Source organism: Triticum aestivum, chromosome 5B (genome assembly GCF_018294505.1).
Source record: "Triticum aestivum cultivar Chinese Spring chromosome 5B, IWGSC CS RefSeq v2.1, whole genome shotgun sequence".
Lineage (NCBI taxonomy): Eukaryota > Viridiplantae > Streptophyta > Magnoliopsida > Poales > Poaceae > Triticum > Triticum aestivum.
The window spans coordinates 636002085-636017907 of record NC_057807.1 but is presented as its reverse complement, the minus strand read 5'-3'; the positions used below and the strand labels follow the sequence as shown (position 1 = coordinate 636017907).

The following is a 15823-nucleotide window of genomic DNA, read 5'->3' as shown; positions in this document are numbered from 1 at the left end:
TGAACTTCCCAAAGACCAAAGTGGCTACAAGATGATAAACCAACACAAGCTCCAGACCATAGTCTCAAACATGCATTTACCGGCAACACGCAATTGATATTGTACTTGTACACGCAACCTAGAAAAACATATGCATCCAACCCAGAATTCAAACATTTATGCTGAAGCAATTCGGTTCAAACCTCACTTTTGTTTTTTACGGGGTCGGTTCAAATCTCACTTGGGACTTAAAACCGAGGAACTTGACAGCAACAACACTATTCACCTCATTTTTAACGAGGCTCACTTTCTCGTTATTACCGAAAGAGGAAATAGGATTCAGCACAGCTTTTCCAACCTATTTATACAGAAATTACAGCGGCAACAACAGAAATTACCACATGGTGAGCAACTGACACTAGTCTAACAATTCCTTCTTTGGCAGATTTCGAAGGCAAGAAACACCCAGAGATTTCATGGTAAAGAAACGCCTATAGACTGAATGCGGAATACCGAATGGCTTGGAGGTACACCACGGCATAATTATTTTAGAAAACCTCAAACTTGTCAACAGCCTTAATTTCGAGAATAGCATTTTGCCGTGTTTAATCATGTTTTCACTCTTATAGATGAGACCATCGTGGCATTGCTTGCGCGTGTAGGCCATCTGGGTATCAAATTAATGTTCAACAAAGGTTGCAAGGAAATTTTGACAGAGATTAAGACCAAGTGTTACACGGTTGCAGAGAAGCGTTCTAGATAAAATTAACAACCTCATAATGATAAATAAAAATTCTGGGATGATTTAGGAGAACATTCACACCTTTCACATCACTTGAGAATTAACCTAACTATTCTTAGATCCATCATATCCATCTAAAATTGAGCTGACCATCCCTACGGCAAGTGGGTGGAAGAAATTTAACAAATACTACTCACGAACAGTTCATATGATTTAGCAAATCTACCAATGTAGCTGCTCATGCTTTACGAAGCTTTCTTCTGTTCTCCAGTGCGTCCACTATGAGAGATGGGCAAGTCACTTTGAGATCTTTGAAGCCTTGGGTTGCCACCACGGCGTCCATAGCATTATCATCTGATGTTTTGATAAATTCAAGGCAAGCATCCTTAAGCTTATCACAGTTATATTGGTCAGCTAAAGCCAATGTGGTTGCCACGGTATTCACATTCAGATCCTCGCAAAGGATGCTTTGGCAAACCATCTTGAGCCTCTCCATGGCATATCTGTCCGCAGCCACCAGTAAAAGCCGGATCATCTTAGTATTCTCTTCTCCCTCTAAGTCCCTACGGCCAGGCAATGAATCGGTATAGATGAAATGGAGCAGGGCCTTGAAGATGGAAGGCTGCATGTCCTTGATGGTAATGGACTGTCCCACCCTCGCCTCCCTCATTGGCCCGTAAAGCTCCGCTTTAAGAACAGGCGACCGCATAGCGAGAATGAGCCTATGTGCTTCAATGGTCTCACCTCCAACAATGAAACTGACATCCAATCCCTCCTTTTCTTCCAGCAGCTTGCCGACATGCTTAGCCATGTCAGATGGTGGTTTGTCAATTTTGGGCGGCGATTTGGCTTCGGTGGTTTTGGTAACACGTGGTTTCTCGAAAATAGTGACAATGCATTCAATCATCAGGCGATCATCCTTAAGGTATGCGGATCCCTCGATCTCGCTTCGCTTTTTGAACTGAGCAGTCCCCGGAGCATACCGACTAGAATCGTCGGAATTGAAAATCCTAGGCCCTGTTTTAATCACCGAAGACCGTAACCCAGTGCACTGGTCGACCAGCCTCAGGTCACAAGAGGCGCGGGCTTTATTGCTCTTGCTCATAAGCTCGAGAAAAACTGCGATGTAATCTTGATTCTCTCTTTTATACCCATCAGGATAGAAGCGGATCGCCCAGTCGTGGCCGCCGACTGCGAAAACCCCTGATTGTATGTAGCTACCGGGGTCTTGCCCCATGCCCCTGTGCTTGCTGTAACCCAAGATGTTGAACACATGGGTGCCTTCAGCCGCCTCCGGTGAGCACGTAGACAACGTCATGCATGCCCCCATCTTGGTGAGTGGTGACCAGGAGGAAACGGCGACAGAGAAGAAAGAATCGTCACGACGTGACGGCGCCGCCGCGTGCTAATCTGATGGTTTGAAAGAAGAGCGCATTAATACCCAGCGGGAAGCAGAGAGAAAGAGAGGGCCAGGATACGGGGGAGTGGCGCGAACCTTCAGAGCTCAGATGGTGACCGACGACTGACCGGAGATGGCGCGGTGGCGGCGGTAGTGCGGACGGAGATAAGGCCGCCTCGACTTTCCCTTGCGTTTTTGGCGAGGAGACCTCGGCGTTGCTGCGCCTGGTCACCCCTCAGGCCCTCACGACTATATATACTACTAGTCCTAATCGGTGACTACTATGAGACCTACACGCACACGTGCACGTGTATTTGAACCGGACAAAACATATGCACATCGTGTTTAATTCTAATAACGGTGTCCTTGTCCTCAAGTTCCTCGAAGAGCCAGGCCCGCTGCACCTTTGACATGGAGCTGGCAGCGCTCGCGGTCGACCATGTTGGTGCTATGTACGGACGCGAGTACCGTTTAAGGCGTGTTTGGTTGTCCGCATCGAGCCCAACCAGGCTCGTGCGGGAAGGAAAAGGCCCGTTTAGTTGTCTGGTTTCACTTTTGGATCTGCACTGCACGCTTCTCAAAGCAGCCCACAGCCTGGCTCGCTGGAAACGCTCGGATCGGCAATTTCTCGCGAGCCAGGCGGAGTGCGGCGCGAGGGGCGCGTGCGAGGCGAGGGCGAGGGGGGATGACGGGAGATGAAAATCTAGCACGCCGTCCCGACGCCAAATATAGCCTCACCCCCCTTTCACTCGCTCACCCACCATAGCCACTACCCCCATTCTTCCCTACTGCCTCAGCACCGGCGGCGGCTGCGATTTCAAATCTGCGCTAGAGGGGGCGGCGGCGGCGGCGGAAGAGGTGGCGGCGTTTGCGGCGGATCTGGTGCTCCCCTTGCTGTTGGCCACCGTCTGGTCGACCTTGTCTGTGCCATGGCTCCCACTAAGCCGTCCTCGTCTCCGACGGTAAGCAGCACCCCTCCCCCCTTTGTTAGGTCGGTGGTTAGGCCGTTAGGCTAGGTGTAGGATCGATTACCCACTGAACGAACCATCGGTGTCTACTAGGTCATGGACACACGGATGAGGCTGATAATTCAGGCAGCAGCACTGATTAGTGTGATTCAGGCATGGGTCATGTTCATGCACCAGAGAGCTGTTCATCGTGCTGGGAGACCTTTGATCCGCTATGCTCCATTGTTTATCCGGGAACAGGAGAGGATCCAAAATCTGAACTACATCTACAACTGCAATGACGTCGAGGCTCTGTGGATGCTTCAAATGAAAAGAGCACCATTTGCCAGGCTTGTTGAGACCTTCAGGAGCAGGGGGCTGCTACAAGATAACATCAACACCAGTGTAGAAGAGCAAGTGGCCATGTTTCTCCATGTTGTTGGCCATAACCAGAGGTTTAGGGTCATTCACAACACGTTTAGGAGATCAATGAAGACCATCTCTAGGTACTTCAAGCAGGTGCCTTTTGCTATTGGGGAGTTTAGAGGAGAGATGGTCAGGAGACCATCTGGCCATACTCCACCCAAGATTCGCGGAAGCCCAAGATGGTATCCATACTTCAAGGTGAGCATTGGCAATATACACTTTTCATTGCTTGATATACTTGTATTGTTCAAGTTGAGCACTAACACAGGCTTGTGATGCCATTTTCAGGATTTCATTGGGGCAATAGATGGTACTCATGTCACTGCCATAGTTTCTAGGTCATAGTCTACAACATACAGGGGGAGGAAGCACTACACAAGCCAGAATGTGCTTGCTGTTGTTGACTTTGATCTGAAGTTCACATATGTGTTGGCTGGCTGGGAGGAGTCGGCGCATGATGCTAACATTCTCAATGACAACATGAGTCAACCTGATGGGATCAACATCCCCGATGACAAGTTCTACCTTGGAGATGCTGGCTATGCATTTCGGCCAGGTATTCTTCCACCCTTCAGGAAAACCAGGTACCATCTCAACGAGTTCTCTGGTAGGAACTATCCTAGGAATGCACAGGAGCTGTATCATCTCAGAAACTCTAGCCTTAGAGTAACTGTTGAGAGGGCATTTGGAGCTCTGAAGAATAGGTTTAAGATCCTGGATCAGAAGCCATTCCACCCATACTTCACTCAGGTTAAGCTTGTTCTTGCTTGTTGCATTATGCATAACTGGATCCTCCAGTGGGGCTTTGATGAACACGTGCCTGAGGAGGAAGAGGTCGAGCCTGACGATGTTGTTAGCTCTGGCCATGGTGTGGAGGCATTTGACAATGACGCTTGGAAGAACAAAAGGTTGGAGTGGGCAGAGGCAATGTTGCTTAACAGAGGTCAGTGCAGGATTTGAAGAAGAGGAGGAAGAAGAAGAAGCAGCAGCAGAAGCAGAAGCAGAAGAAGAGGAAGATGAAGAGGAAGATCTGGTAGCAGCAACACCGATGAACTATCCCGTATTTAGCCAATGGCCCTTGATAATTTGAACTGTCATTTGATACTATTGTTGAGGAAATCGTTAATTAGTAGCTGCTCGGTTGACTGGTGAACCATTGTTGAGGAAATCGTTAACTGGTAGTAGTTAGGATGAATGAAATGACATTTGTTTAACTAGCTGGCACTATGTTCGGATTTTGTGTGGTAAGGTCACCACTAGTTAGAAGTGGTGACAACACCTTATGCAGGTTGCAACCAAAAACCATGTCATATGTGCACCTAATGCAATGTGGGCAACCAAACGCCGGGTCAAAAATGGTTGTCTCATGCAACTAGGTACATGCAGGCAACCAAACTATGTGCATCTGTTTTTTTTGCCTACATCCCCTCAAACCGGCTCACTAGAGCCAGGCTCGCCGGGCTAGGCTCGATTGGCAATGTAACCAAACATGCCCTTAGTTCTTGTTGACGATCTTCGGGTCGCGAGGGGAGCCGTGACATTCATGTTCTCCGCCTTCATTTGCGCCAAGGCTGCACGGTGCTCCCAGTAGCGCAAGGCGAACTTGCTCCTCTGCCTCCACAAGGGAGAAGAGCCCGCCTGCCCTACCGGTCAGAGCCACAGCCTAAGTGACCATTGCCACCCCCTCTTCCATGGGCGACTCCTTCCCCGTGAGCGCCTTCTCTGCCTGGACCTCCGCCATGGGCATGGGGTTGCTGCCCTCCTCCTCCGAACACGGCACGGGAGAGCTTGAAGGTTGGCCTACCTCGATGTTGGCCTGCGATACGGTGTCCGCGGTGTTGGCGCTGCCTCCTCGCAGTGCCGCTTCTTCTTCAACCTCTTGCCTCACACAACTCTCTTTTCTTCACTTTTGTCTCACACAAGAACACACACACACACACACAACACACACGCATGTACCAAGGAAGAGGAACAACTTTGCCAAAGACACTCCCCTGGTGACCCACGGTAGCTACATGTTTTCACTGCTCAGCCTTCTCGGCCTCTTCTTTGCTAGCATACATCAACTCCTCTGCATGTGTTCTGCACTCATCAGATATGGCATGCAGCTTCATGTTGGCCGTCGCCAGCTCACAACGCAGCCGCTCAACCTCAGCTTTGGCAAAGCCGTCCCTCTTCCTTGGTACATGCGTGTGTTATGTGTGTGTGTGTGTGTGTGTGTTCTTGTGTGAGACAAAAGTGAAGAGAAGAGAGTTGTGTGAGGCAATAGGTTGAAGAAGAAGCGGCGCTGCAAGGAGGCGGCGCCAACAATTGGCATCAGAGCCTTGTCGATCTGAGGCGGTGGTGGCAGCGCGGCGGGCTCCATGTGAGGCGGGCGTCGGCGGCGGAAGGTGGACGCCATTGGCGGCGCGGTGCTGCCAGCGGACGGTGCATGTCTTCATCATCGTCGAGCTGTGTCACGAGTGATGGAGAAAGGTATGTTGTCCGGTAAGTTACGGCAACGGTAGCAAGAAGGCGATGGCCATGGAGCGGAGGCCATTGCCACGAGGAGTTCCATGTCTGAGTTGGCGACAAGGTGTGTCATCGTCGGTAACATGAAGGAGGGTTACCAGCGAGTTGCGGCATCGGTGGCAAGGAGGTGATGGCCATGGAGCGGAGGCCATTGCCACGATGAGTGTTGTCCGGCCATTATCTTTGTAATCTCTCAGGTTGTTACGGCAGAAAGAATAAAGAGAGAAAAAAGCAAGAAAAGAGGCAAGCAGTTCCGCCTCGGAAAATACTGGTGCTTCTGTGTTTGTCTTCCTCCCTCGCTCGCTCCTCTCCACCATGTGTAGCCTCGCATTTGTTCCAACACGCGGCATACACTTCTGTCGTGATTTTGACGTCAGCATCTTATACCAAGTAATCTTGGAGTGGACCATGGAGACGGCAGCGAGCGAGAAGGTGGATTTGGAAGAGGAGGGCTCGTGGCGGTGCCGCGGATGGGTGGAAATGAAAGAAATGCAAGACGCTGGCAAGGGTTTGGGGGGTCATCGACCAGCCTTTATAGCCAAGGTAGGCTCCTTTGTCAGCTCACTAGCTGCCTGGCCATGAATACGGCAGGCAGAGTGGCCAAGCTTCAATGTGGGCAGTGAGGGAATCCTGTATTAGGGAGTATCCGGACAGCCGGACTATATACATTGTTCGGACTATCGAAGCGTGAAGATACAAGATTCAAGACTTCGGCTCGTGTCCGGATGGGACTCTCCTTTGCGTGGAAGACAAGCTTGGTGATCCGGATATTATATTTCCTTCCTTGTAACCGACTCCATGTAAACCCTAGCCCTCTCCGGTGTCTATATAAACCGGAGAGGTTGGTCCTTAGAAGGCCGATCACATTTACAATCATACCATCATAGGCTAGCTCCTAGGGTTTAGCCTCTACGATCTCGTGGTAGATCTACTCTTGTACTACTCATATCTTCAATATTAATCAAGCAGGAAGTAGGGTTTTACCTCCATCGAGAGGGCCCGAACCTGGGTAAACATCTGTGTCCCTTGCTTCCTGTTACCATCAGCCTAGACGCACAGATCGGGACCCCCTACCCGAGATCCACCGGTTTTGACACGGACATTGCTGCTTTCATTGAGAGTTCCTCTGTGTCGTCGCCGCAAGGCTTGATGGCTCGTCTCGTCATCAAGGACAACATTACCTCGGGAGGGGGGGGGGCACTGGCTGTAGGCCAAACTCTCCGACTTGGCGGCTTTACCATGGCCGCCCCATTGGCGGTAGCGCCGACGATGGCCTCTCGGGTCATCAATCGTAACCTTCACGTCAGTTCGGAACTTGCCGAACAGATGGATCCGATGGAGCTCTCCTCCCTTAATGAGCTCTTGGATCACATCGCCGCTCTAGGGATTGCTACACACTATGACCGGATCGGGCTTAAACCCGACCAGAGGGACATCAGATCCCCTCCGGCCACCCATGAAATAGCGGTAGTGGAGGAACCACACATGGACCGCCCCTCGACTTTAAGGATGAACTATGTCCGGATCACCGAACTCCTCGAGCCGGATACCTGCTCAAAGGAAGACATGACCCAAGTCCCGGACTTAGAACCGGGCGTTGGGCCGAAGAAATTGGGCGGCACCCCGGGTCCCGAGCTGTCAGGCTCGGAACCTCCCACGCCCCTGGGTGTTAGATCGGATCAGAATCCGGATTCAGCTAACAACACCCACCAGGATGTAAGCCGTCTCTCCTGCATCAGGCAAGAGCCCCAGGAGACTGTACATCACTACTAGGCTAGATTCCTCCTTGCCCTTAACAAGGTCAAGGACTGCCGCGAGGAGGACGCAGTCTTACTTTTCTGCAAAAACTGCACGGACAAAGGACTCCTTAATGCTATAAGCCGCCGTGACATAGTATGCTTTGCGGATTTGGCAATCACAGTACAGAAGTATTGTGCGATGGAAAGCGCTTGGAAAACCCAAACAGAATTTTGGGACAGTATGGCTCTCACCAAGACCTTTGTCCAAACTAAACGGGCGAACTCTCGTAAGTCGGCCGATCCTGTCCCCATGAAACCGAAACATACCCCGGGGTGGGGAACCGTATTCAAAGAATGGCTCAATGGGCCATGTAAACTCCACAGCACTCCGGACACGACACCAACCCATAGCCTTAGAGCATGTTGGATAATCCAGCAGGTTGCAAAAAGTGGCGAGGATCTTTTTGCAAGCCATAAAGCAGAACAACATCCTGCTAATGAACACAATGCGGTATTAACAGTCTTCGAGACTTTCGCCTCAAACAATAGGCGTAAGTGACCTCATCGAAGCTCCGCTGAAATTTTCCAGGTGGCAAAGATAAACCCCTGGAACGACACTGTAATAACTTTCAATGCCAGTGATGAACCTCGATTCCAGACTGCCCGAGCACCGGCTGATGGGGTTATGTACCTAGGGTAGGGTCATGGACCTGATCCAAGTAACTTACCCTAGGACATCCTTAGAAGAGGTCGCCTTCCAGTCGACCAACGAGGATTCACTCGACTGGCCTGAAGGACTCGACCACGAAGACCCACTCGACCACCAGGAGGTCAAGAGGCACTCTGCACTGCAACGGCCTGTAATCAAGTAGACTTTATGATAGTAAAGGCCTTTATGTGGGGCGTTACCAGTAACGCCCCAGACTTAACTCACCTTAAACCCTCTCCTACGTGGGCTGGCTGGGGTCCTGGCGCACTCTATATAAGCCACCCCCCTCCACAGGCAGAGGGGTTCGGCACCTTGTAGTTCATACACTCATAATCCACTCGACCGCCTCCGGGCTCCGAGACGTAGGGCTGTTACTTCTTCCGAGAAGGGCCTGAACTCGTACATCCTTTGTGCTTACAACCTCTCCATAGCTAGGACCTTGCCTCTCCATACCTACCCCCCACTCTACTGTCAGGCTTAGAACCACGACAGTTGGCGCCCACCGTGGGGCAGGTGTTTTAGCGATTTTGTGGGGAAGTTGCGATTCTTCCGAGTACTTTCATCATGGTGTCTGCTGGAGTTTTGGTCGAGGGTCAAGAGATCCGTCTCGGCACTCTCACCTTCATCGCCGACGACTCCGCATGGCTCCAGGAGGCTCCACTCGACGTAGATGCGCTCCCCGTCCGCGGTGCGACGCATTTTCGCGCATGTGTCCGCGGCGTTCTGCTGCGGCAACCGTCGACCCAGTATCAGTCGGCTCCTCCATCGTCCACCCTCCCGGTCTCCCACCAGCGCAAGCGCTCAGGCCGGTCGAGGCTTCAGCGATGGGTGAGTCACGCGGTGGCTCGCCAATCGGCCACTACCCAAGTTGCGGCAATCGAGCCCAACGAATCTCCCTACGGCTTGTTCGATCAGTCGACTGGCTCCGTAGAGACTGCATCCGAGTGCGGAAGCAGTGATCCAGCGGCGGAAATCTTGATGGTCGACGGGCCCCACAGCCCTCCTGGCTTCGCCCGTGGTGGTGGAGCAGGTGACGGCGGCGACCCTGCACGAGGCTACGAAGAGTACCAGCCCGAGCCACTCGACTCTCTGCAAAGAGAGGAACTTCGCCGCAGGAACGAGGATCCCCTGCGTATTCCCATCGCAGGAGAAACCCCCGAGGCTCGTGCCTTGGAGGAGGCGCGTCTGGCCAATTTGGCCGAGCGCACTCGACTGGAGAACCTTCAGCGAGCACTCGACGAGCGCGCGCGGCAACGAGTTCCCGACACCAGTCGACGTCAACTCTTCCCGCCGACTCAGGTATATCGAACCCCAATTCAGAATTTAGCAGCTGCGGCCCGTATAGCAGAGTCCATCCAGCCTTCGCAGTCGGAAGCTGGCAGAGGTTTGCTGCAGATCAGGGATCTGCTCCGGGCAGCAGGAGATCAGAATTCAGCCGTGTCTCAGTCGCGCAACAGAATTCACAGTCGATCCGTTACTGTGAATACGGTTCAGTCGGCTCACAGCCCCAGATCGCCTCCGCGGCACGAAGGGCGCGAGAATCGGCGAGATCAATATGGCGACAGATTCGACCGAGATGATAGGCGTCGAGTGCCCTATTCCCCTCCGAGGGGTGGGTCTTACGCTCCTCGGCAGCCAGATGATAGGCGTCAGTACAGTACAGGACGTAGGGTTCCAGTTGACCCTAGAGAACCAGGCTTCGACGCGCGGTCCATTATCGTGCAAGGGTTGGTCGACCGGAACAGAGCCCATCGAGGCGCACTCGACAGAGATGTACCCACAAGCAGTCGAGTGCATGTTTCTGGTCCTGAATGTTTCAGCAGAGCTATCAGAGCCGCAGTTATCCCCCCCAATTTCAGGTTGGCAACAGGAGTCAGCAAGTTCACGGGTGAGTCTAAGCCTGAAACTTGGCTTGAAGACTACCGAGTGGCAGTTCAGATTGGTGGTGGGAACGACGAGGTGGCCATGAAGCATTTGCCCCTCATGTTGGAAGGTTCTGCCAGAGCATGGTTGACTCAATTACCTCCTAGCAGCATTTACACTTGGGAAGATCTGTCCCGAGTGTTCGTCAGAATGTTTGAAGGGACTTGCAAGCGACCAGCTGGATTGACAGAGTTGCAAGTCTGCGTGCAGAAAGCTAATGAGACTCTCAGAGAGTATATTCAGAGGTGGATCACTTTGCACCACACTGTAGAGAATGTGTCCGATCATCAGGCAGTCTGCGCCTTCAAAGACGGCGTCAAGAACAGAGAACTGAGTTTGAAATTTGGTCGAACCGGTGACATGACCTTGAGTCGGATGATGGAGATTGCTACCAAGTACGCCAATGGCGAAGAAGAAGACCAACTCCAAAGCGGCAAGCACAAGCCGAGTCAGTCGGTAAAGGGAAACACCAGTCGGAAACAGAAGCGGAAGGCTGAACCGGCAGCTCCTGGAGAGGCTCTGGCCGTGACTCAAGGAAAGTTTAAGGGGAAACCAAAAGGATCCTGGAACCCCAAGAAGGTAAAGGATAAAGAAGGGAACGACGTGTTGGATATGCCATGTCACATTCACACGAAGAAAGACGAAGAGGGGAATATCATTTACCCAAAGCACACCACTCGCCAATGTCGACTCCTGATCCAGCAGTTTCAGGGAAAACAGTCTAAGGACAAGGAGAAGGAGTCGGACAAGGCCGAAGACAAAGAGGACAGTGAGGGAGGATATCCGCATATCAACTCCACTCTGATGATCTTTGCAGATGTGGAAAGCAGAAGTCGACTGAAAGTGATTAACCGAGAGGTGAACATGGTTGCCCCAGCAAAGGCAAATTATCTGAAGTGGTCTCAAACACCCATCACATTCGACCAATCTGATCACCCGACTCATATTGCCACCCCTGGGAGGCAAGCTTTGGTGGTCGATCCAGTTGTCGAAGGCACTCGACTGACAAAGGTGCTGATGGATGGTGGAAGTGGGCTGAACTTATTATATGCAGACACATTGAAAGGTATGGGCATTCCGATGTCCCGACTGAGCACTAGTAACATGAGCTTCCATGGAGTTATACCAGGGAAGAAGGCCGAGTCACTCGGCCAGATAGCTTTGGACGTAGTGTTTGGTGATTCGAAGCATTTTCGCAAAGAAAAGTTGACGTTTGAGGTCGTGGATTTTCAAAGTGCATATCATGCCATTTTGGGGAGACCAGCCTATGCACGGTTCATGGCTCGACCATGTTACGTGTACCTCAAATTGAAGATGCCCGGTCCCAAAGGTGTGATCACTGTCACCGGTGATAGGAAAAAGGCAGAGGAGTGCTTTCAGAAGGGCTCCAAGATTGCCGATTCCCAAGTGACAGCGGTCGAGTTCGAAGAATACAAGCAAAACGCAGATCCGAGTGACTTGCTGCGATCCAAGAAGCCCGCCACAGAGTCTGCATTCCAATCGTCCGGTAAGACGAAGCCTGTTCACATTCACCCGACCGACCCCGAAGCAGCTCCGACCCGCATCTCCACAACACTCGACCCAAAATAGGAAGAAGCGCTCATCCAGTTCCTCCGTGAGAACTGGGACATTTTTGCATGGAAGCCCGCTGACATGCCAGGTGTTCCCAGGGGACTGGCTGAGCATCGCCTAAGAGTCGACTCGTCTGCAAAACCAGTCAAAGAGCATCTTCGGCGGTCCGCCGTCCAGAAGAGAAAGGCCATCGGTGAAGAAGTGGCTCGACTGTTGGCGGCAGGATTTATCCGAGAGATATACCACTCCGAGTGGCTCGCTAATGTCGTCATGGTTCCTAAGAAGGACAAGTCGCTCCGAATGTGCATTGATTTCAAGCACATCAACCGGGCCTGCCCGAAAGATCACTTTCCTCTCCCTCGCATAGATCAAATTGTTGACTCGACTGCGGGATGCGAGAGGTTGTCTTTTTTAGATGCTTACTCCGGGTACCACCAGATCCGTCTGTACGGGCCCGATGAGGTAAAAACAGCTTTCATCACTCCATTCGGGTGCTTCTGCTATATCACCATGCCATTCGGCCTCAAGAATGCCGGAGCCACATTTATGCGAATGATTCAGAAGTGTCTACTCACTCAAATCAGTCGGAATGTGGAAGCTTATATGGATGATATTGTTGTCAAGTCACGAAAAGGTTCCGACCTGCTCGCTGACCTCGCCGAAACATTTGCCAACCTCAGAAGGTATGATATCAAGCTCAATCCATCAAAGTGCACATTTGGAGTTCTTGGTGGCAAGTTACTCGGTTTTCTCGTTTCTGAACGGGGAATCGACGCTAACCCAGATAAGATTGGCACTATTCTCCGAATGAAACGCCCTGTGCGAGTGCACGATGTCCAGAAGCTTACTGGATGCTTGGCCGCATTAAGTCGATTCATCTCACGACTTGGCGAAAAGGCACTGCCTCTTTACCGACTGATGAAGAAGGCTGACAAGTTCGAGTGGACTCCAGAAGCTGATGCAGCGTTTGCCGAGCTAAAAGCTCTGCTCTCCACCCAGCCGGTGCTTGCTGCTCCAATCAGCAAAGAGCCTCTGTTGCTCTACATCGCAGCCACAGGACAAGTCGTCAGTACTGTGCTAACGGTCGAGCGGGAAGAAGAAGGAAAAGCTCTCAAAGTTCAGCGCCCAGTGTATTATTTGTCTGAAGTCTTGACTCCATCCAAGCAGAGATATCCTCATTATCAGAAGCTTGTGTATGGAATATACATGACCACAAAGAAGGTTGCTCATTATTTCTCTGACCATTCCATCACAGTCGTCAGCGACGCTCCACTATCAGAGATTTTGCACAACAGAGATGCAACTGGTCGAGTGGCCAAATGGGCGATTGAACTTCTTCCCCTTGATATCAAGTTTGAGGCAAAGAAAGCCATTAAGTCCCAGGCGATAGCAGATTTCCTCACCGAGTGGATTGAACAACAGCAGCCGACTGAAGTTCACTCGGAGCATTGGACCATGTTTTTTGATGGCTCTAAGATGTTGAATGGTTCCGGTGCTGGGGTTGTCCTGGTTTCCCCCAGAGGAGATAAGCTCAGATATGTGCTCCAGATTCACTTTGATTCCTCCAACAATGAGGCAGAATATGAGGCCCTCCTATACGGGTTGCGCATGGCCATTTCACTCGGCGTCCGTCGCCTAATGGTCTATGGCGACTCGGATTTAGTGGTCAATCAGGTGATGAAAGAGTGGGACGTGAGAAGCCCAGCCATGACTGGATACTGCAGTGCAGTGAGGAAGCTGGAAAAGAAGTTCGAGGGGTTGGAGCTCCATCATATACCCCGACTGAAAAATCAAGCAGCTGATGATCTAGCAAAGATAGGTTCCAAGAGAGAAGCCATTCCGAGTGGTGTGTTCTTGGAGCATATACACACTCCGTCAGTCAAAGAAGATCCTTTCACCGAAGAAACTCCACAGCCCAAGAGCGCCACAGATCCGACTGAAGTTGAAATCCCAGCGGTGGTCGACTTGATCATGGAGGTTTTGGTGGTCATTCCCGACTGGACGATTCCGTATGTCGCATATATCTTGAGGAAAGAGCTTCCGGAGGATGAGGAAGAGGCTCGACAGATCGTTCGTCGATCTAAGGCCTTTACCGTAATCAAAGGACAATTATACAGAGAAAGCGCGACTGGAGTCGGTCAGAAGTGCATAACACCAGAAGAAGGTCGACTCATCCTCAATGATATTCACTCGGGGACCTGTGGTCATCATGCGTCCTCTCGGACCATCGTGGCCAAAGCATACCGAGCCGGATTTTACTGGCCCAAGGCGAATGAGATGGCAAAAGAGATAGTGGATAAGTGCGAGGGATGTCAGTTCTACTCGAATATGTCGCACAAGCCTGCGTCAGCTTTGAAGACCATCCCACTCGTCTGGCCTTTTGCAGTTTGGGGGCTGGACATGGTCGGTCCTTTGAGAACAGGACGAAGCGGTTTCACGCATGTACTGGTGGCAGTCGACAAGTTCACCAAGTGGATCGAGGCTAAACCAATCAAGAGCCTTGACACCGGTACTGCTGTTAGCTTCATCAGGGAACTAATATTCAGATATGGAGTCCCGCACAGCATCATTGCGGATAATGGGTCGAACTTTGACTCAGAGGAATTCAGAGCTTTCTGTGACTCCCAGGGCACACGGGTCGACTACGCTTCAGTCGCCCATCCGCAGTCGAATGGACAAGCAGAACGAGCTAATGGACTGATTCTTAAGGGATTGAAGCCTCGACTGATGCGTGATCTCAAACACGCGGCTGGAGCTTGGGTCGATGAACTTCCCTCTATACTCTGGGGACTGCGGACCACACCTAATCGGTCGACCGGAAGAACTCCATTCTTCTTGGTCTACGGAGCCGAAGCGGTCTTACCAAGTGATCTTCTGCATAATGCTCCCCGAGTCGAAATCTACAACAAAGCAGAAGCTGAACAAGCGCGGCAGGACGCAGTCGACCTTTTAGAGGAAGAAAGGGAGATGGCTCTGATCCGGTCGACCATCTACCAACAAGATCTGCGCCGTTTCCACGCCCGAAATGTGAGAGGTCGAGCCTTCCAGGAAGGAGATTTGGTTCTCCGAGTGGATCAGCACAAACCACACAAGCTTGCTCCTTCTTGGGAAGGCCCCTTCATAGTCACCAAGGTCCTCCACAATGGGGCGTACCGTCTTTACAACGTCGAGCATAATTTCGACGAGCCCCGAGCTTGGAACGCGGAGCTACTCCGCCCATTCTACACTTAAGTTTTATCATTCGGATGAGTTGCAATAAAGTACTTTTGTAGTTCATGGACCTCAAAATAATAGTGTCATAGTTCCTCCATAATATCTGTCACTTTTTATTTTTTGTCCAAAGAAATTCCCCTCAGTGGATGACTTAGCTGCGAATCCGTTTCGCCTAAGTTTGTAAAAATCCTACCGAGTGGCGAGCCAGACTCCCACTCGGAGGCTTAGCTGCGAATCCGTTTCGCCTAAGTTATCAAAATCCTACCGAGTGGTAAGCCAGCCTTCCACTCGGAGGCTTAGCTGCAGCCTCGTGCTCGCCTAAGTTATAAAAATCCTACCGAGTGAAGAGCAACCCTCTCACTCGGGGGCTTAGCTGCAGTCCAAGCACTCGCCTAAGTTACAAAAATCCTACCGAGTGAAGAGCATCCCTCTCACTCGGAGGCTTAGCTGCAGCCTCGTGCTCGCCTAAGTTATAAAAATCCTACCAAGTGAAGAGCAACCCTCTCACTCGGGGGCTTAGCTGCAGTCCAAGCACTCGCCTAAGTTATAAAAATCCTACCGAGTGAAGAGCAACCCTCTCACTCGGAGGCTTAGCTGCAGCCTCGTGCTTGCCTAAGTTATAAAAATCCTACCAAGTGAAGAGCAACCCTCTCACTCGGGGGC

At 51.4% G+C, this 15823-nt stretch overlaps 1 protein-coding gene and 1 pseudogene across 1 annotated transcript; one reads left to right on the top strand and one right to left on the bottom strand.

Moving 5' to 3' along the window:
* Nucleotides 1–658: 658 nt before the first annotated feature.
* On the bottom strand, nucleotides 659–2340 carry LOC123117291 (BTB/POZ and MATH domain-containing protein 2). Its single transcript, XM_044538070.1, has 2 exons — nucleotides 2217–2340; nucleotides 659–2131 (listed from the first exon to the last, which is right to left on the bottom strand). The coding sequence occupies exon 2, from the start codon at nucleotides 2049–2051 to the stop codon at nucleotides 960–962; it is 1092 nt and encodes a 363-aa protein (XP_044394005.1). The 5' UTR covers nucleotides 2052–2131; nucleotides 2217–2340; the 3' UTR covers nucleotides 659–959.
* An 844-nt stretch (nucleotides 2341–3184) lies between these two features.
* Nucleotides 3185–4429, top strand: LOC123117924 (putative nuclease HARBI1; annotated as a pseudogene).
* The last annotated feature ends 11394 nt before the right edge of the window (nucleotides 4430–15823 follow it).

What these genes read in the sequence shown, in the direction of transcription:
- LOC123117291 (XM_044538070.1), bottom strand. Translation starts at nt 2,051, where the DNA reads ATGGGGGCATGCATGACGTTGTCTACGTGCTCACCGGAGGCGGCTGAA.